A 21385-nucleotide genomic window follows, 5' to 3' on the forward strand; every position below is an offset into this window, starting at 1 on the left:
GGGCTGCTATAATAGATTATCACAGACTGGGTAAGTAACAGAAATTTATAAACAACAGACATTTATTTCCCACAGTTTTGGAGGCTGGAAGTACAAGATCAAGGGATTGGCAGAAGCAGTGTCTGGTGAGGTCCTCATAGATGGCCATAGATCTCCTTCACAGGGGCAAAGCAAGGGATCTGCGTGGGGTCTCTTTTACAAGGACACTGTTTCCACTCATGAGGGCTTGTCCATTGTGACCTAATCACCCCCCAAAGGCCACACCTCTTATACCATCTCCTTGGGGGTTATGCTTTAAGATATGAATTTTAGAGGGACACCAATAATCAGCATCTAGCAAGAGATATAAGAATATCTGAAAGGTCTGTTATTTTCTTCTTGTGCCCCCACAGACCTTACAAGCACCAGCTGGAAGCAATGGTCCAAATTTCATGTGACAAAGAACAGCCTGGAGAATTTGTTTAGTATGAAACTTCTCCAGGCATCAGCGTGAAGCTTTAATTGGACTGTTCTTGGGATGGGCCCCAAACCCGTCCTCTCCCTGAGTTCTTGGGCTGACTCTGATTCCAGTGCCCAACCTTCTGCTTACCTACCCCTTTCATTTTATCACTGTGGTTCGGTTGTTGTCTACTCCTGGAGACCCTCTTGATGCCCTAGGTAAATCAAAAACAATTCAACAATATTAATAGCCATCATTTATTATTTCCTACTTGCCAAGATTGCTTTTCCTCGTTCCGTTACCCCCTCTAACCCGATCATGGAGGCATCAAGTAGTCCTTATGCAGATGAAAGAAAAAAGCTAAAGCTCCAAACACTCATGTCTTGCCCTTGGTCACCCCCAGTTAGAAAATGACAGGCCAGGGATTTGAACCTAGATCTATCTGATTCCAAAGCCTAGGCTTTTGACCACTGAGCACGTTGCCTCCAAAATAAGTCACTACGTTTACTGAACCTTTAGTATGAACCAGGCACTTGGCTGGGCGTTCCCCATGCAAATCTCTAATACTCATGACATACCTCCTTTTGTACAGGGATGGATCTCAGTCCACGAATTCTGAGATACAAGCAATGTCTTCATTTTCTGTAAGCCATCTGAATTACTGAACTCCTATTTTTCAGGGCCTCTGGGATTTCTCCTTTCCACCCCCACCCTATTATGCCATAGTTCTGGATCAGACACAGCACCCAACCCTGGTGGTGGGGGTGGCACCTGGTTGTCTGTCACCCATCCACACAGGTGGCCACTGAGGGACTCGTCCTCCCATCTTACATGACCTGTTAGTACTGGAGGCTCACAGCTGCTCCCACCTCATGCCAGGCACAGGGGCAGCTTTTGCCCATCTGCCAACACCACACAGCCATATCCTCTTTAGATTTTTACCACCTTCTAGCAGGGTTTGGGGGAAGCCAGGGACTGTCTCATCTACCCCCCAGACCTAGGGATAAGTCTCTCCTCCCCCACCTACCTACGAAGGCCAAGAGGCTCTCATCCTCGTGATGAGAAGGTAGGAGTGCTCCTACTCCCCTCAAATCCCTGTAAAACATGGTTAGCCTTTTGCTTCTCTTTGAGGGTTACAATTCACTTGTCCTAGGTCCTAGTTTGGGGAAGACAAAAGATTTGTAGAATTCTCTATAGTTTGCCCTTCTTACGAGGGAGGAAGAGCAAGGGAGAGAGATGTTGGGAGAAAAATAATACTAAGTTGGTATTTCCAAATATTATCTCTGGCTCATGTTACCCCATTTTACAGGTGAGGGGATGGACTCATTCAGGTTAAGTCACATTGTGCTCACTAGTAGAAAGTGGACCCAGCATCCTCAGGCTCTGGAAAGCTCACTGTGAAGTTCTCCCCTCTTCCCTGCCAGGTGTCTCCCTGGCCAGCTTCAAGAAAACACAACAGGGCTGGTGCATTAAAACCACCACAGAAGGGTGACAGGCCAGGCAGCCAGAGCTTGGGAAGATGGGAGCAGTCAGCACCCTTGAAAGGGAACAGACATCTCTCCTCCTAACCCACCCCACGAGAGCCTCACAAAACAAGCTGGTGTGAGACAATAGTAGCAAAATTCTTGGTGAAGCAGGGACTTCTAAGAGCCAGAACTTTGAAGACCTCTTCCCATGTAGAAAGTGGTAAGAGAGTGTACTCTGCAGAAATTGGGAGGGAGGGGTCTTGGTATTCTGGAGCCACTTGGATTCACTGCTTTCTTGCTGAGTTAATCCCCAAATGATGTAACTGGTTCCAGTTGAATGCCCTAGGGGCACCTCAAACCTCACAATGCCCAAGCTGGCTGCATAATCTTCCAACACCAAAACTGCTCCACTCACAGCCTCCCCACCTCAGCTGTTACCAAGCCCAATGTTTGCTTGCTCGAGGCAAAGTCCTTAAAGTCATCCTCAAGGCCTCTCTTTGTCTTGCATCTCACATTCTAATAGTCAGGAAATCCTGTTGCACCCATCTTCCAAATATATCCAACACCCATCCACCGCTCCCCAATTCTACTGTTACCATGCTGAAGCAAGCCACCATCACTTTGCACTGGGTAATTGCAATGACCCCCTCAAATCCTCTCCGACTTGCACCCTTGCTCACTTACAATCTGTTCCTAGCCTTGCAAACCGGAATGATCTTTTAAAATAATAATACAAATCATGTCACCCTTCTACTCAGAATGCTCCCCATGTCTCAGATCATAAGAGTCAAAGTCTTTATAAGGGTGTTTCCTGGGTCGTTGGTCTCCTTGTTGTTTCTGGAACCTAGCAGGCACACTCCTACCTCAGGGCCTTTGCACTGGCTACTCTTTCACAATACGTCCACTGAAACCCTCGTTTAAAGTTCAACCTCCCAACAAGGCTCACCCTGGCCATTCTATTTAAAATCACTACCTCCCCAACCCCGTAATTCTGCTATACTTTCCCTTTTTCCATAGCTCTCACTCCATTCTACAATCTCCATAAATCTCTTCTTGTGTCCATTGTCTATCATCTGAGTCCTCTCACCTCCAGTGGTACATAAGCTTCACAAAGATAGGAATGTTAATCTGTTTTGTTCATTTAAATATCTCAAGTACCTAAAACAGTGCCTGGCATATAGTAGGCATGCAAAAAAAAGGGGGGGGGGAGGTGTTGAACAAATAAAGTTTAAATAAAACTAGAGATCTAAGGAATCTCACAAGAGTCATACACAGTAACATATCCCTGGCCTGGTTTTGTGGAATGGCCTGACTTCTCAATCCTCCACACAGTGCGAGCATTAATTAGCACAGAGTTGGAGAGTTTATTCTAGGGTCATCTCCCAATGGGCCCCTCTCCCCCGCTGCCTGCCACCCTCCTCCCACCCACCCATCCCCCGGCAAAGGCATCTGGTCCTGCATCTTTGCTTTTGCTTCAGTTCCTTCTTACACTGACGTTAGAGGTTTTCTGCCCCTTTCAGCTATAGACAGACACATCACCCCACCACTCTTTGACTTCAGGCACCAGCAATTTTGCTGAACCCATCAGAAAATGGACCCTCCGGCAGCTCTCTGCTTGCCAGAGCCCTTTTCTTTTCCTTTGTGCTTAGCCTGCAATTTGAAATACCTCTGCCGTGAGCCGGCATCCCCAGTGCACTGATGTCAGAGGGAGAACGAGGTAACCATGTGCGAGCCACTGACCCCTGACCTTTGACAGAATTTCCAAACACATTAACTTTAAATTGATTAATTTGGAACTTTGACCTTGGCCCAAGAAGGTAAGAATACATGACAAGATATTTGATTTTCAAAATGTATCAGGGTTTTTTTTTTGTTTTTTTTTTTTTAAAGCTTTTGTAAATCAACCTTTGTTGAATTAGGTAGAGTTAGACTTGGGGTTGAGGGGGTAGCAAGAGAAGCGAACACTTGATAGCATGGTTAAAGGTTAATTATTAATAAGCAGGCTTCCCTCACAAAGTATCAATAGGCAATCTGGTCTCTTTAACTTCAGAAATTAGCAAGAAGACCTCGGACCCCGGGTGAGACAGGAGAAATGGAAAGTCCCCCATGTGTCTCTATTTTCTTGGTTTTGTGCATCTTTATCCAATCAAGTGCCCATGGACAAAGCCTGGGACTAGGTAAGAGCCTACCTCCTCTGCGGAGATGGGCATGGATTTTCTTCTTTAAATGTCTGTCAGAATGAATCCAAGTGTTCTTGATGGTGTGGGAGAGAGCTCAGTTCTATTAGTGGTGTCACGGGTCACAGGGACATGTCACCATTCGTGCAGGATTGAAATTTAAGGAGATCGTTCTGGAGATGTCTAAAAGCACTGGCAGCTTGCGCTGAAGTCTCTCCCGTGTCTGATTCAGAACGAGTCATGATAAGACTTGGATGGAGAATGATCTGAAAGAGTTTTGGATCTTCCTGAGTGCTAATTTGGCATCTAATTTGTGGCTGGGGAGCACAGCTTGCAACGAAATGCTCCGTCTTGCTGAGGTTGTCTGATTGTTGGCTCTCTCAGAGGAGAGAGGAATTTGTAGAGTCCTATTTCCAGACAGGTCTAAGGAAGAGATAGTGTTGCACATTCTCTAGGCTTCATTTTTTTCTGCCGAAGGTTTACTCTGAGATTGAGGAATCCAACAGCAGTCACACCCGTTTGATCTGTAAATTCATAAACCAGATTGTTGGCCAAAGATCCAAATGCCTGATCAGGTAGGTGGACTCCAGGTGCCTGACTAAACAGTACATTGAATCAGTAAATGACAAATATGAAGTAAAGTGAGCAATTTGGCCAAATTATACAGATATTTGGGACTTTTTTGTGTGTGTGCTGGTCAGGAGCTAGTAACTCTAAGGTAGAGGGTTTAGATTTCTCTTTTCTCAAAGACTGTGCTTGGAAGGACCTCTAAAAACCTTGAGAATGAGAAATTTAGTGACCAATATATGTGAAAATTCCAGAATTTTGTTTCCCCTTTCAAAAGGGCTGTTTGTTATTTTATTATTATTTTTCATCACAGGCCAGTTAATAACTGATTGGTAGTATTAATTATTACCATTTACTAAGCATTTTCTATGTCAAGCATTGTGCCTATTATTTTGCATTCATCATCTCATGCATGAAGCAGGTCCAAAAATGACAATAATAATTTAGAGGCAGACAGGCAAATTCGCTGATGATTATTATTTCCTGGGTTGACCAGGATTTTGCTGAAGGGTCTGCCCTGACCTTTGGCCCAGAATGTGGTCTTTGTTTGTTTATTTTGTATCAAAGTATAACATATATTAAGAAAAGTACCTAGATCATAACTGCCCAGTGAATGGTGGTAATCGGAACCTACATCCCAGAAGCTTCTTTTGTGTACCCCTTGAGCCTTAACATAGATTATGTTGCCTTTGGGGGGAACTTCTCATTAGGGAAGCATACAGAATGTGCTCTTTTGCTTCTGGCTTCTTTCACGAACATTACCCTGGTGAGACTCATCCGGGGCACATGTATGTGGTGGTGACTCATTCATTCTAGGGGCAGAAGCATTCCATCGTGGGAATATGTCTCCCTTCATTTACCCGTTGTGCTGTCGATGGGCTCAGAATGGTTTTAGGTGGAGACCTGGAGGTCAGAAGCCATCGATGTTGAGCAGGAGGCTGAAGGGCAAGTCAGCCTCCTCCAGGCTGCTGGACGTTGTCCAGATTTCTATCAACAGATGTTGTGTTGTCAGCTGCTGCTTCCTCAGGGCCTGGTTTGTCCCAAAGCTGGGGGAAGCAGCCATGATGAGCAGGAGGGTTCTTCAGGGAAAAGGATCAGAGTCCAGAGGTCTCTTGCTCCCTTGCAAGCAGAATCCCTTGGCAAAACTCTTTGTGCTTGAGCCCAATCTGTGTATGATGCTGGGGCATCGTCGTCCAAGGCACTGGCTGGAAGCAAGTGCCCACAGTGGAGGCCTCGTCAGATGAGTATCTAGACTGGCAGGTCTCAACCAGGGGCAAAACTGTCCCCTAGGGGACATTTGGCAATGTCCAGAGACATTTTTCAATTGTCACAGTTGGGGATAGAGTGCTATTGGCATGTAATGGGCAGAGGCCAGATACGCTACTAAACATTCTACAGTGCACGTGAGAGTGCCCACAACGAGTTATCCAGGGCAAAGTGCACCTAGTGGGTCAAGTGTTGGGAAACCCCAGTCTGTACAAAGCTCCCACTGTCACTAGCCTTGGGCCAGGAAGAGCTCCCCCAAGGACACTTCCTCCTGAACCCCACCCCTCCCGGCCTGCCTCTTTTTGTTTTTATGAACGACTTACTAATGGACCCACTCCGGCTCTGTGCACCCGGTACGTGCCAGCTGTTAGCCCATCCTCGCCATGTGGGAGAGTGAGCCAGCATTTGGGTGACCTGCAGGGGTCCCATGGCTGTTCAGAGCCAAGAAAGGAGAAGCACAGACAGCTCAATCTGAGGCTCCAGGCCTTTCTCTCTTTCCATTGTGCTCACTGCCAGGGATGTGACAGCCAGAGGCCCCTCAAAAACAGTTCTGTTCAGGGATCCCTGGGTGGCGCAGCGGTTTGGCGCCTGCCTTTGGCCCAGGGCGTGATCCTGGAGACCCAGGATCGAATCCCACATCGGGCTCCCGGTGCATGGAGCCTGCTTCTGCCTCTGCCTGTGTCTCTGCCTCTCTCTCTCTCTCTCTCTCTCTCTCTCTCTCTCTGTGACTATCATAAATAAATAAAAAAAAAAAAAAAAAAAAAAAAAAAAAAAAGAAATTTAAAAAAAAAAAAAAAAAAAAAAAAAAAAAAAAACAGTTCTGTTCAGTTCTCATTCAGAAATATGGACCGGGGCAGTTGTTCCAATCTGTCAGCACCAAGGGGAACAGGATCTGTTCCCCCGGGGCACAGAGCTACCATCACCCTCATCCCCAGACCTCACAGCTTGAGGCCCAGACCCACCCCACTGGTGTGGCCACGAGAGCCCACACTGCTCTCAGATGGAAGCTGCTGCTCCCAGGCCCTGGCAACCCCACCTTCCAGGTATCCATCACCACTGCCTCCAGGGGCCTGTCCCTCCCTCCCATCCCAGCTGCAGCTTCCAAATCCCAGAAGGCGCTGGCACCCACCCACTGAGTCCCTCACTCCTTTAACCAACCCCCCGTGCAAGCATCTGCCGTGTATAAGGCCACACACGTGTGTGGCAGTTCGCAAACTTCTTGATCTCGGGACACTGTTACATACGGAAAAATTCCTTAGGACTCCAAAGAGCTAGAGTTTTGTTTTGTTTTGTTTTCTGCGTGGAACACAGCTATCGATATTTATGATATTAGAGACTAAAATTGAGGGATTTTGTAAACTGTAATGCCTTCAAAAAGAACAGCAAACCTATTGGTATCAATACATATATTATGAGAAATACCTCATATTTTCAAAACAACAACAGTAAAATGGGAGTCTGAAGAGTGATATTGTTTTACGAAGAAGTGTTGCAAATTTCTTGAATGTCTGGCTTAATAGAAAAGGGCTGGATTCTTTTATCTGTGTCTGTATTCAGTGGATTGTGATGTGTTGCTTTGTTTGGAGTACATGAAGAAAATCGGCTTCACATATAGGCCATTCCAGAACCACTGCATTTGGACAGTAGACACTGTACAAGTTGGCCCTTGTCCCCAAATCCTGCCCTGAGCTGTTGAATCAGGGGTGGACCAGGGGTGGGGAGATGGGAGCCATCTACCCCAGATGTCAGTGATAAAAATAGACCTCCTACCTCTCAAAACAGTTTTTTACTAAAGTTGCAAACAACTGCTATGGTTATTGTTGGGTTTTATTAATATATGTGTAAACTTCGAATGATCACATTTTTATTACTTACCCTTTAATAAAAATTATGTTCCCTATCAACATTACTTTTTTTAAGATTTTATCTATTTATTCACGAGAGACACAGAGAAAGAGGCAGAGACACAGGCAGAGGGAGAAGCAGGCTCCATGCAGGGAGATCGATGTGGGACTCCATCCCAGGACTCCGAGATCATGTCCTGAGCCAAAGGCAGATGCTCAACTGCTGAGCCACCCAGGCGTCCCTATTGAGGTTAATTTTGAGAACTCCCAGTTATGTGGTTGGCCCCTGACATTTACCCATTTGGTGATGTGCTCACTGCAGGTGTCATGGTTTTGAAACCTCCCAACTCATTCTGATCACCCCATGTCTCCAACTTCTATGATACTTACTGCATTTCCCTACATAGAAACAAAAAATTCAAAATCAAAGATGATACATAATGATTGTGAAGACGAAGAAGCAAAACCTGAGAACTTACATTCTGTTATCCTATGTGACCACCATTTAGAGTTTTTATGTTTATAATGTAATACAGTAAGACAGATATTAACAGGGAACTGGGAGGTATAATACAGTTGGCCCTTGAGCAACACGTGGATTAGGGGCACTGACCCCCCCACCCCATGCAGTCAAAAAGCCACATATAATTTTTGAATTCCCCAAAACTTAACTACTAACAGCCTACTGTTGACTAGAAGCCTTACCGGTAACATAAACAGTCGATTAACATCTATTTTGCTTGTTATATGTATTACATATTGTATTCTTACAAGAAATAAGCTGGAAAAAAGAAAATGTTATTAAGAAAATCATAAGGAAGAGAAAACCAATTTACAGTACTCTGTTGTATTTATGGGGAAAAATCCACATATATTTGCACCCATACAATTCAAATCTGTGTTGTTCAAGAGTCAACTATATTTTGTTTAGTAAGTAAAAATTGTAGTTCTTACAGGAAATACTTTTAATGCATTTGAGTATCTTCAAAGTTGCAGTGTGTTCTTCCTCTTAAATTGTTCATTGCTCTAAAATTAAAGAACAAATTAAGAAAATAGTGATTCCTGATTTTTGCAACATTACTGAGAACAATTTTGTCTTACAGAGCAGAGGCATATTAAAATGATCTGTCCTGGGTATCATATACATGAAGTATATCATTGAGTCAAAAAAAGGAGATAAGATGTGTATATAAAATTTTCACGACTAGGACATGGAATGTGATGAGTACCACTAGAAAGGAGTACGATGGGTTGAATGTTTGTTTCCTCCAAATTCATGTTGAAGCCCTAACCCCAATATGCCGATAGTTAGGTGCGGACTTGGGGAAATGATTTGGTCATAAGGATGAAGCCCTCTGAATGGGATTAGTGCCTTTATAAAAGGGACTCCAAAAAATAAAAATAAAAATAAAAATAAAAATAAAAATAAAAATAAAAATAAAAATAAAAATAAATAAAAGGGACTCCAGGGAGCTTGCTCTTTTTCCAACATGTGAGTAAACCAGGAAGGAGACTCTTACCAGAACCTGACCATGCTGGCGTCCAAATCTCAGACTTCCAGCCTCCAGAACTGGGAGAAATAAATTTCTGTTGGTTATAAGCTCCCCCCACCGCCCCAGTCTACAGCCCTTTGTCATAGCAGCCCAAATGGACTAGAACTAGGAGCAGGTAGGGAGGCATTAGAGTTTACCTCCAAGTGTGGGGTACAGGGAAAGCTTTAGGGAAGCCGGTGGCATTTGAGCAGGGTCCCGCAGGATAGAATCTGAACAAAAGAGGAGGCTTTCCTTGTGCATTAGCAAAGGTATAGGGCTGGTAAAGTCCACATGTTTTTCAAGCCTAAACATTTCCCCAGGACAGGCCTTCTGGGATGAAGAAAAGTAAAGCAAATTCTAGGTAGGAGTTGACAGCAGCCCAGGTCACAAAGGCCAGAAACTAGAAACGACCGGAATGCCTAACAATAAACCATCCAGTTAGCAGTAAGTCCATCTTTAAACAAGCATTGTTTCAAATACCTACTAAAGTACTAAAAGTTCCAGGATCTTTTGGGTAATAAAGATGGAATTCATAAATAGAAGGCTTAGGGCTGGCCTCCAGGCACTCACAGTGTAACACGAGGGATATTAACTTGGCGAGGTGGGTTTCTGGAGTCTGGTTGCCTCCTGGGATGGCACCCAAGGCCATGTGTCTGTGCACTTTGAGTGAGGGAGAGAGGTCATAACTCTGGCAGATTATCAAAGGGATCTGTGACCTCCAAAAAGTTAAATAACAACTGGTCTTGTAGCTTTTAAAAATAAATACAAGGAAATCTTATATGCAATAAAGTGGGGCGGGGGGGGACAGGACTAAATAGCCTACATATTGAATCACAATTATGAAAACATCATATACATGTATATGGCTAGGGATGAGAAGCATATTTAAAGATATATACAGAGTTTAAGCTCATAGAGAGTGGGATTTTTTTTTAAGTATTTGAAAGTAAGAGAAAAAATTAAAATTAAAAAGAAAAATCCCAATTAGCTGCAATTAGATTGGTCTTGGATTTGCTGTCCCAAGGGGGCCACTGCGAAAAGGCCATACCTATTTCTATGACTTCAGACCTGCCACCTCCACTCTCATAGGCTCAGGCCCAGACTTATCCTGCAATGGGACCTCCGAATTCCTGATAGGCCTCCCCACCTGCAGCAAGAGTCATATGTGAGTAACGTTGCCGGTGACATCCAGAGATGGAGCATGTGCATTAGGAATGCACGGGGAGCCGGAGTCTGCAGGCCAGGCCCCAGCATGCTGGAGAAACGCTACCTTCTCTCTGCTAAAGGACAGATCCCATCCACTATCAGACTTCCCGGCCCAGCCCCTCGAGCCCCACTGAGGGTAACACACCCAGAGAGGACAAGCCTGAGGTAAGAGGACAGCAAGCAGCCTGTCTTCCACCCTGCTTGCTTTTCACAGGCGACCCAGGACTTGCACCCATATTCTTAAATTCTGGGTCAGGTGAATAGGACGTTTTTAGAAAAGAAACTGAGTGGCCGATTGTTGAAGGAACTGGTTGGGCCTGGGAATTGACCGTAGCACATGAATCACCAAGCAAGGAAGGCAGCCAAAAGTCAGATGCTCCCTGCCACCTCCTCCCTGCCTGTTTCCTGCACCTGCTGCCACAGTACAGCAAAGCATGCTGGGTCCTCACTTGCTGGCTCCCTCAGGGAAGGGCAAAGGGAGTGGGGCTGGCCCACAGACAGGGGTGAGCAGTCCCAGTTACATTCTCCCCAAGGACGGGGCCACCCTGACCTCAGCCCGAGGTGTCCCTGCCATCCACGGGATCTGTGCAGGCCAGAGGGCACGGCCAGCCTCACGGCCAGGAGGGTGGCTGTATGCAGGTTCCTGGGAGGGTGTCCGTTTTAGGGAGGGGCCTTCTCAGCTGGGGACTGAGGTCCACCCACTAGGGAAAGGGGGTGGCCGCGACCAGGCAGGACATCTGGATTCCTGCCAAGCAGCTTGAGGGTCATGGCTGGACTTCAGCCCCAGTGTGGAAACCAGGACCATGGGAGGGAGCACAGCCAGTCCTGCAGGGAGGGGAGCTCCCACTCAGGCCCCAGCCTAGGGCGAGGAGACCAACTCCAATGGGCTCCTCCCCACCGGGAGACTGGGTGGGGTGCTGGCCTTGCTGGTCACGAGCAAGTGCAACTTCCAGACATAGCCACAAGGGAGCACAGTGAGGACCCGACGGCTCCAGGGTTGCAGGAGGGGATTTCAGGCTTGGGAGAATGGAGTTTCTGGATGACTCTGGAAAACTCGGGGCTGCTGGCTAACCTCCCTTTCCTCTCCATTTATGACTCTGTTTCCAGGAACACTCACAGTTTTGATTTTTCCACAATGGTCCTTGCAGGGGAGGGACAGGACACAGGGGAGAGAAATCAAACGCCTCAGAGGAGAGGCCTCCCTGTGTGTCCAGAGCATTCTCCCCTCCACATACACAGTTCACCAGGGCCTGGTCAAGTACCTGCAACACAGCTTTCCATGCACTGCTGTGTGGCACTCAGAACAGTTCCGATGAAGACGTGCAGGTGGCAACACTGAATAGTATTTATAGAATTTATGTTAAGCAGGAAAAAAGCAGGATACCTGCTTATGTGTGTCCTGTGATCACAAAACTGAAAATACGTGTGTGAGGGGAAAAAATATGAAGGAAATGCACATGGAGGTTTGACTTCAGTTAAATTTATATCTAAATTTTTGTCTATTCCAAATTTTTTATAATGTTATAGTGTATGTGTGTGTGTGTGTATATACATGTAGTATATTTAACGATTTGAATAATTTTAAAAATAAATTTATATCAAAGAGATGAAATGGACTTGACCAGATCGATGGTTCTCAAACTTCAACGTACATCAGAATCTTATTAAAATAAGATCTTCGTAAATCGTATTTATTCATAAAATAAATAGTCTTATTAAATGTATTAAATAAATAAATCTTAATAAAATAAGGTTTCTGGATACCAGCTGCTAGAGTTCCTAATTCAGTGGGGTCTGGGGCCAGCTCGGGAGTTTCTATTGCTAACACGTTTCCAAGTGCTGTTGCTGGTCTGGAACAACACCTGGAGAACCACTAGGAAAACTGCCAGTCGGTGGCAAAATAAGACTTGGACCCAGTGTCCTGACTTCCAGGCCTCCAGGGCAAACCTGGCTTCATTCTGAAGTTTCCTGGTAGGGAAGAGGAAGGAATCAACAAGGACTGATCTTGCATTTGATGTCTCTCAGGGAAAACCATAGCCCAGATAATACCAACCCCCAGATAGGGACACCTGGGTGGCTCAGTGGCTGAGCATCTGCCTTTGGCTCAGGACATGATCCCAGGGTCCTAGGATCGAGTCCCACGTCAGCATCCCCGCAGGGAGCCTGCTTCTCCCTCTGCCTATGTCTCTGCCTCTCTCATAAATAAATAGATAAAATATTTTTTAAAAACCCACAATATTCATGACACTTTATCCTTCCAAAATAAAAAAATGGGCATGCTGAAAAGAAAGTGACTCTTGAAGAAAAATCCCCAAGCAGAGACTTACTTGTAATCGGTGGGAAAATACAAGCTGCCACAGTTAATGAACCATACACAGTGAACCCTCCTTGGCAGGCCTGAAAATAGGATCGAGAAAATTCTTTTCAGATGTGTTGGGCATTTCCAAAAGCTGGGCAGGGCCGTGGATCCTCGGTTCTAGGACTGGCCTTTCTGATTGCGAAAAACTTTCCAGTGACAAATGTTCCAGCTTCCTTGTCCCGAGAGAATCCCAAATAGTGAAAACAACATACAGCTCCACACTGAAACATAACAAGATCGACGGCAGCAAATTCCAGCATTCATTAGCCACCTACTGTGTACCAGGCGCCATGGTCAGCACAAGACTGCATCCCTGAGGATCCAAAAATGAAAAAGCACATTTCATTTCATCAAGGAGCTTCCTACCTGAGGGGGTCTCTGGCTCCCTACAGCTGCAGGTGAGGGTGCGCACAGGTTAGAGTTCGGGAGAAGCACAATTTCAATAGTGTGCTAAGTGCACAAGTAACACCAGGTACAAAGCATCATAAGGCTCTGAGGCAGAAGGGGTCAGCTGAGAAGAGAGAGACATTTGGGTTGAGTTTTGAGGGAAAAGATGTGGAAAGACATTGCAAAGCAGAAGGACAAGCATAAACCAGTCTCGGAGACTTGAAAAAGGTTCGTGAAATTGGGAATCCCCGAGACATTTGCTGTGGCCAAGGGTGGGCCACATAAAAAGAAATGGCTGGGGCCATGCTATGGAGTTTGGCCCTCACCCTGGAGCAACGGGGCCACCACTGAGGTTAGGGTTTAAAAAAATAATGAAAAAAAAAAAAAAAAGGAGGAATGAGGCTGCTGACTGCCTTTTTTTGCTGGGTGGATGGCTTTATCTCTCAGCCCAGCTGAAACCACAGCCACTCCCTCATGGAAGGAATGGTGGTATCAGCAGGAAAATACAGAGGTGGTGCTCAGCAGTCACCACCTCGCAGGCGCCCACAAACACTCAGATCTTCCTCCCAGGCAGGCCCCAGCCTTGGGCAAGTGTCTTTGAAGTCTTCGTGTTCGTTGCTATTCCTCACACGAAGTCGTAGGAGGGATTTACGCCGGGGAAATGAGGCAGGAACACATAGTCGAAGGCTGAATAGGAATCTTCCATTTCAAAAGTACTGTCTTCTAAGTCTGGAAAGAGAACCCTTTGGAAATTCCACATCGCGTTAGCTTAGAGACCTGCAATTTCAACATGAAGAACTCCTTCCCACCCACATGATACCACTTGCTTCTTAACAACATCCCTGTAAGGAATATCGATGGGGCAGGATTAGTATCCCCACTTGACAGATGTAAACGTTCACCAAGCAAAGATCACCAGGCGCCCACTCAGGGTCAAGTGAAAGGCTTATTGGCCTTACTGCAGCAAGAAAGAATACACCCCAGAGAAACCCCGGGGCATCCCAATGTGAGCTGTTGAGGGGGGCTTCTCCGTAGATTGGGTTTTACTGGCTGAGACGGAGAAGGGGGTGGGGGCAGTTCTGGATCAGAGTCCATTAAGGGGAGGATGGGCAACCCAATGACCAGATATCTTCATAGTTTAACAATCAGGCACCTGGGTGGCTCAGTGGTTGACTGTCTTTGGCTCAGGTCGTGATCCTGGGGTCCTGGAATCGAGTCCCACATCGGGCCCTCCGCGGGGAGCCTGCTTCTCCCTCTGCCTGTGTCTCTGCCTCTCATGAATAAATAAATAAAACCTTTATAAAAAATAATTCAATAATCAGTTATTGTCAACTCCCCCCTTGCATGGCTTAGTCAACAATGATACAGCAGGCAGCAGCGGGGCTGGGGCTGGCAGTGGCACAGGGGTGGCATTCACTGCTGTTGGCCAGAGGAGGGGAATGTTTAGTCATGTCTGGGTCCCTCTTGTCCCATCACAAACATAGAAGGTCCGGGTAGCACATTGTTTCTATTCTGTGGCCATTGTCCATGTTCAGTTGGGAACATCCTGGTGCAGCTGCCCACCGGGCTGGTTTCTGGTGCTGCTGTGTTTTGTTTTCATTTTGTCACACCCCCACCCCCACCCCTGCTCCAAGCAACTCAGGAAGTGCCATCGAGGTCTCCCAGTTCCTCCGCACCAGCTGCACAGCCTTGGTGGGGGGGCTGCCTTCGTCCCCTGTGCCTCTGATTTCCTGTGAGTGGCATGCAGGGACCCTTCTAGCACTGACACTCTGGGTGTCAACGAGGACTCATCGGGAGGTCATCACAGTGCCCCAGACCTTCAGTGGTTGCCTCAGCTGATGTCAGCTGTTTAAATGTTAAGGGCAGAGAAAAATATGAAAGCCAAGTTCTATCCACTTTAAACACGAGACATCAGCCCTGCCTTAATCCTAGGGTGACTCAACTGCCTTCAGTGATTCAAAGATTCCCAAACACCAGTAGGACAAAGAAATAATTCTGTAAGAACGATCCAAGTGGTCAATGACCATTGGACTGTTTCTTCCCCAAAGCTGTTTTTCTCCGGGGCCTGAAGGGCAAGGGGTGGAGGAAGCCTCCCGAGGTCCCTGGGATTCTCACTGATGGGGATTTCTGGCGATGCTGGTGTCCCCCGCAAAGCCCACATGGCTATCTTGGCCTTCAGACATGTTCTACTGTGGGTGTCGTTGCCAGGGGAGCCTGGGACATCCTCTGAGCCTCTCTGAACCTGACCACGTCTGATCAACGCTTACCCTCCCCACACTCACTATGAGTGACGGCCACCTCCTCAGAGGCCTAGCAGGAAATCTGTGTGCAGCCGCCAAAGTTCTGCTCCCTCTTATCTCAGCTTCCTTCCCAGTCCCTGGTTCCCCAAAGGCAAGCTCACAAACTAGGTGCAAACACAACCCCAGGCAGCCTGAAGAAAGGAGATGCCCCATGATGGCCAGACTGAAAATTCTGGGCCATTTGAAGATAACCAAGCATACTTTAGAAAAGCTAAAATATTTTTATTCACTCAGGAACCCTCTAGGTACAGGGCTGCTTTCACAAATAGACTCCCCTAAGCTTCTCTGAGGCTTGCTGACCCCAAGAGAACACCGGAGAAATTTCCTCTGGTGAGACTCCCTCTGCAGCCTATAACACAGGTCTTGCTGCTACCCCATGACTAGGTCACCTTGGCATGTACATGTCCAAGTGCTGGCCACCACCTTCATGCCACACAGCGGGAGGGGTTCCCGCACCTGAGATTCATGATAAGGGTAGATGATTTTGAATCAGAAAGAACTGGAGAGGGCACCTGGGTGGCTGCGTTGGTTGAGTGTCTGCCTTCAGCTCAGGTTATGATTCCAGGTCCTGAAATCGAGTCCCGCGTCGGGCTCCCTGCTCAGCGAGGAGCCTGCTTCTCCCTCTCCTGCTCCCCCTGCTTGTGAGCTCTCTCTCTCTCTCTCAAATAAATGAATGAATGAGTGAGTGAATGAGCTGGAGCAAAGACTCATAAGGGAGGGTGGCCAACAGCCTATCCCCTCCCCTCCAGAGAGACACCCAAATGACCCATTCAAGCAGGGAAGTCCACACTGGAAGGATGACTTCTGGGGCACGGACTTCCTCACAGATTCAGCCACACATCAGTTCTGTGCCAGGCCGGTGCAGGGACACCAACAAATTCAATATTCATCCAGTGCCCTCGTTTGCCGGGGCTGCCATCAGAAAGGGCCCCAACCTCAGAAATTTCTTTTCTCATGGTTCTGGAGGTTAGAAGTCTGAGATCGAGGCAGAAGTAGAGCTGGTTTCTTCTGAGGCTTCCCTCCTTGGTTTGTGGCTGGCCATGGTCTCCCCTTCATCTTCACAAGGTCTCCTGTAGTGCATGTCTGTCTAATGTCCTTTTTTTATATAAATCATATGCACTTAGGGCCCGTGCCAGTGACCTCATTTAACCTTAATTACCTCTTTAAAGACCCTAGCTCCAAAGAGGGTCACAATCGGACATACTGAAGATTAGGGCTTCCACGTAGGAATGTGGGGAGGGGTGAGGGAACACAACTGACCATCCAGCAAACACTTGCGAGGCGAGGCTCTGACCCGGGTCCTGGGCCAGGTACTGGAGACACTGGAGCTACATCATTGTTTGGTTTGAGCTTCAGCAGCAACCCCCTAGGGGGCTTCGGGGTTAGGAAAAGAGGTTTATAAATATACATGAGCTTGGAGAGCGGAGTAGTAAGTCTGCAGGCTCTGAATCGGGCCCAAACAGGGGAGCCTCTGCTGTGGGGGTGCAGAAAGTCATGGCCCAGCTGAGAGGCCCAGGAGCCAGCTGGCAGCTGGTGGGGGGAGGGGGTGCGGCCTCTTTCAGCAGCATGATTAAGACTTTCTGGCAGCACGAGCAATAACTGGCAGGAAACCAAGAAGGAGCCATTTATCTGGCTCATATTGCGGGTAAGTGATAAAACTTACCCTCTGGCGGGGTGCCTGAAAGACCAATCATCTTTGCTGGAGTGTGCTCAGTGGGAGCCCGTACAATGGCTCTCTCTAGCTTTGAGAGGCCTGTTTCCCACACAAGCTGTCTTCAGCCAGGCTGTTTCCTAGATGCGCCCGGGCCTCAGCCAAGGAGAAAGGGCCCAAGGTCAGCTGCCCTTTTGTCCAGGGGCCTGCCTCCCTTGTCTTCACCCCCTGCAGACCCAAAAGGAAAAGTGGTGGGTCACTTACTGGGAACAAGGAGGACCAGGGAAGATAAACACTGGGGCCTCCTACTCACGGCTGGGCACTCGGCCCCCCAGTACAGGCCGGAAATAAGTCCTGAGAGAGACTCTGGGTGACAATGGAGAACTGGATTTGGAGTCTAAAAGCCTGGGTCTCAGTCCCCACTAGATCACTTAGCCTTGGACACCCCACTATGGTCTCTAGGCCTCTGCTCGTGAGCCAGGGGGATCGTTACAGACCCCACGGAGCTGTTGGGAGGATGGACTGCGGTCGCACAGGGGAAGCACTTTGCAACTGCGTATTGTGAGCCATAAACACATGTTTGTAAACATCTACCGTGTACTCAGTCATAGACCATGATAATGCTCACCTGATGCATGCACTACCCCCAAGGTTTTCCCCACTTTTAATTACAAGTGTTCAAGTAGAGAAAAACTAGGAAAGGATAGTATAATGAGTTACTGTGTTTCCTCCAGATAGGTTCAGTAATTGTTAACATTTTAGTATCTTTGCTCTCTCTCCCTCTCTCCCTGTGTATACATATATGCATATTCATATGTGTGTGCACACAGCACAACCACTTAATTCCATCCCTCCCTCTCTCTCTCATTCTCTTTCTCTCTCTCATAGATGAATATATGTATCTCATCCCTCTCTCTCTTTCTCTCGGAGATACATGAGCCCACTGTCCCATGTCATTTGTAGACCTCTTGCCCGTGGCCCTTGGCTCATCACTCTTTGATTTATCTCCCAGCGCATCTGTCTTTTCAGTAGACTATGAGCCCCTTGTTCCTCGAGGGCAGGAACAAGTTCTAGTCCCCACTGTATCCCTAGGACCCGCGCAGGCCTGGCATGGAGGAGGCTCATGGCAAATAACCATTGAGCGTATGCCTCTTCATCAAAGGGCTAAGCACCATACATTTGTTTTAAGTAAATGTGTTTGAAGTCATTACATTTAGCAGGCTCTGCGTCCCTGCTGGCACTAATGGAAAACATCCCAGAGATCCAGGAAAACCACCTCCAGTCCTGCCCTCCTTCCCCATCTAAAAACACAGGAACAGTGAAGTCACTTGGGGCTCTTCATCAGAGGTTGCAGTCTACATCTGTGACAGAGCTATCGCCTGGCAAGGAAGGAATGATCCCCAGACCACAGTCTACTCTAGAAAGTACACACACACACACACAGGGGCACACAGAAGCTGGCTCTGCAACCATTATGGATCTTACAGAAGTGATTCTAAGTCATTTGGGTTTCCATCAAACCAAGAAACCACTTCCAGACCAGCGGGAGTGGGAAGAGGGTGTGCACAGCACATGTGTATTATCTTCTTGCCTGTAAACTTCCCACAATGCTCGCTCCCTTAATAGGAGTTTTTAGGTTTCCCCCAGCTTCAGAAGTTGCTTTCGAAAGGAAAGCTTCTCAAACTTTAATGTGCATGCGAATCATCTGGGGAGCTTACTAAAAGGAATGTTCTGTTTCAGTACATCTGGGACAGACTCCAAGATCTTGCATTTCTAATAAGCGTCCAGGTCATGCCAGTGCAGCTGGTCCCCAAACCACGCTTTGAGAAACAAAGTTTTAAAGAACACAAAATAGCTCCTCACTTACTCAGTGATGCAGTACTTAGCACCTACTACTAGATGTAAAGCAGCATGCTAGCCCTCGAGCAACGGGGAAATGGGAAAAAATATAAAGACAAGTAAGACATAATTCTTTGCCTCCAATGGGCTGGATATGCCTAATTACTATGTCTAGCATTTTGCTTAAGTTGGCTTAATTCTTACAACAAACTATAACCTACAATGTGTATATTGTTATTCGCATTTCACATGTAAGGAAACTGGGGCGCACAGCCTAATTGTTTTGTCTAAATGAGGAAAAGGATGCAGCGAGATTTGAACTGTGGTCTACTTGACTCCAAGGCTTGTGTCTTTCCCCCATGCAACTTTCTGACTCTTCGTCTGGATGAGCTTCTCATGGAGTCCTCAGACTTGATAGTGGAAGGGCAAGGAGGGGCCTGGAAGCCGACTGGGAGTATTCCTGGGAGAAGGAGATGAGGCATTACTAAGCAGGTGTTCTCAATAACCAGCAGCGGGGTGGCAGCCAGGGTTGGGGGGAGAACATTCTAGAACCTAGTAGCTTGGTCACACGCGAGCTATTTCAGATAACATGTTGTCCTAATGTGGTGGATAGAACACTGCGCACACTAGCGATCTTCAGCCATGGTTATGCCTTGAACTTTGACACCAAATGGCTGTGTGACTTGGATAAATCACTGCCCTCACCTGGGCTCAGAGTTGGGCACTCTGTACATTCTTTCCTCTCTGACAAAAGCTCTTTCAGTTTCCCTTTTTGTCGTGTCCCCACTTGGGGTCCCCCAGCCCAAACCTGTTAGCTCAGGACCAGTACTTTCTGGAACTCACCCTGCAGTCTTCTTCCTCTTTTCCTTCCTAACTTCACACATGTCACCGAGTACGTACCCTGCCCGGACCTTGTGCTCAGGGCTGGGGATGCAAAGGCAATAAGGTGCATTCCCTCCCTCAAGGAGGAGACCCAAATTAGACCACAGCCCCAGCCTTAGGCCCTGGGAACGCGGTACAGAGCACCTAACTCAGTAAAGCAGGGGCAGGCAGGGCGGGGTGGGCATCTGCCCTGCACACCAGGGCTTCCCTGGAATAGTCCACTTTGTGCTCCAGCAACCCTATAAGGTACGTGCTAGTATGTCCCCATTTTAAAGATGAGGAAACAGAGGCTTATAGAAGTCAAGTGACTGGCCCAAAGTCACACTGTTCGTAGATCAAGTGAGTCAACGTGCAAAAAAACACCTAGCAGAGCATCCGGCCAAGTAGTAGATGAATGGTAACGGCAGTGCCTTATTTAAGTGGCAGAGCAGGGAGTGGGAGCCAGTCTCATTCTCAGACACAACAAATCAACAAGTTAGAGAAAGGTCTACAAAGGTCCTTGAGGACCTTTTTTTTTTAGAGCTCAGTACCATTTATGCAAATTAAATACACTCATCAGAGATTGTCCAAGGTCACAGATGTGTCTACATAAACTCATTGGAAAGCAGCAGTTGGAAGCAGTAAACTTGATGCACGTGCAACGATGCAGTTAAGGTTGACGAACACGGTGCTGAGTGAAACAGCACCAGAAACAGATGAGATTTAGAGCACAGTACGATTTATGCAGGTCAGACGCACATAGTGCCACCGCCACCGCACAAGTTCAGGATACAGATACACTTAAGCAAACGTTATCAGTAGAATACAGATGGAGTCCATGGTTGAGAAAAAATGGTGGGAGGGGGGTATAAAAGGGAAAAAATAGAACGAGAGAGAGACTCAACATGAGCTAGTGACCTTTGAACACTTGAGGACAAAGAGCAGGCTTGGAACAGGCCATGCATGATGAGGAAACTGCTGAGGAGAGGAGCAAAAGAAGCCTCGAGAAAGGGCCTGCTGAGCTCCAAAGCGCTCCAAAGCACCAGAGTTGGCATGTGCTCCATGAAGGTGGCAGCAGTTAGTCGCGCTGGGGGAGGCTGTGGCACCTCGGGGGCCCTTGTCCCCCCTAGATGGCTGCTCCCCCCAGGCTCCGCTGCTCCATGTTTCGGCTGCCATGCTCCCCAGCTGGGTAATGGAGCCTTACGAAGCATGTTGGCGGCCATCAATTAGTGCTCAACTGCGTGTTCATTGGCTTGTCTTTCCAGGGATGCTCCACTCAGATCCACAGCAGAGGTAAACCTTGCTCCTTCTCATTCGACGGCTCGGAATTAAAATGCCACCTGCCATCTTCTCCCAAAGAAAAGGAGATTTATGGGTCACTGTCAGTATCAACACATGTTGGCCATTATTTGTATGTCTCCTCGCTCCTCAGGACTGATTGCTATTTGCTCTGAAAGATAAATGTGGCTTTATAATCCATGAGCGTTGCTG

The 21385-nt window shown here is 47.2% G+C and overlaps 1 protein-coding gene and 1 long non-coding RNA gene across 4 annotated transcripts in view; one reads left to right on the plus strand and one right to left on the minus strand.

Annotated features, from left to right (window-relative positions):
* The window catches only part of LOC144303295 (uncharacterized), a 34383-nt gene extending 31884 nt beyond the window's left edge, over nucleotides 1-2499 (minus strand). The window contains exons 1-2 of the long non-coding RNA XR_013370358.1: nucleotides 1018-2499; nucleotides 594-653 (exon numbers count right to left, since the gene is read on the minus strand). This is a non-coding gene — a long non-coding RNA (uncharacterized LOC144303295). The remainder of the gene's footprint in view (nucleotides 1-593; nucleotides 654-1017) is intronic.
* LIPC (lipase C, hepatic type) overlaps nucleotides 1-21385 on the plus strand; it is a 159780-nt gene that overhangs the window by 14325 nt on the left and 124070 nt on the right. For all 3 annotated transcript variants that reach the window (XM_077881255.1, XM_077881253.1, XM_077881254.1), the window contains exon 2: nucleotides 3956-4082. In XM_077881255.1, the coding sequence (XP_077737381.1) occupies nucleotides 3998-4082 (85 nt within the window). In that variant the 5' untranslated portion in view covers nucleotides 3956-3997. The remainder of the gene's footprint in view (nucleotides 1-3955; nucleotides 4083-21385) is intronic.

This window comes from Canis aureus, chromosome 32 (genome assembly GCF_053574225.1).
Source record: "Canis aureus isolate CA01 chromosome 32, VMU_Caureus_v.1.0, whole genome shotgun sequence".
Classification (NCBI taxonomy): domain Eukaryota; kingdom Metazoa; phylum Chordata; class Mammalia; order Carnivora; family Canidae; genus Canis; species Canis aureus.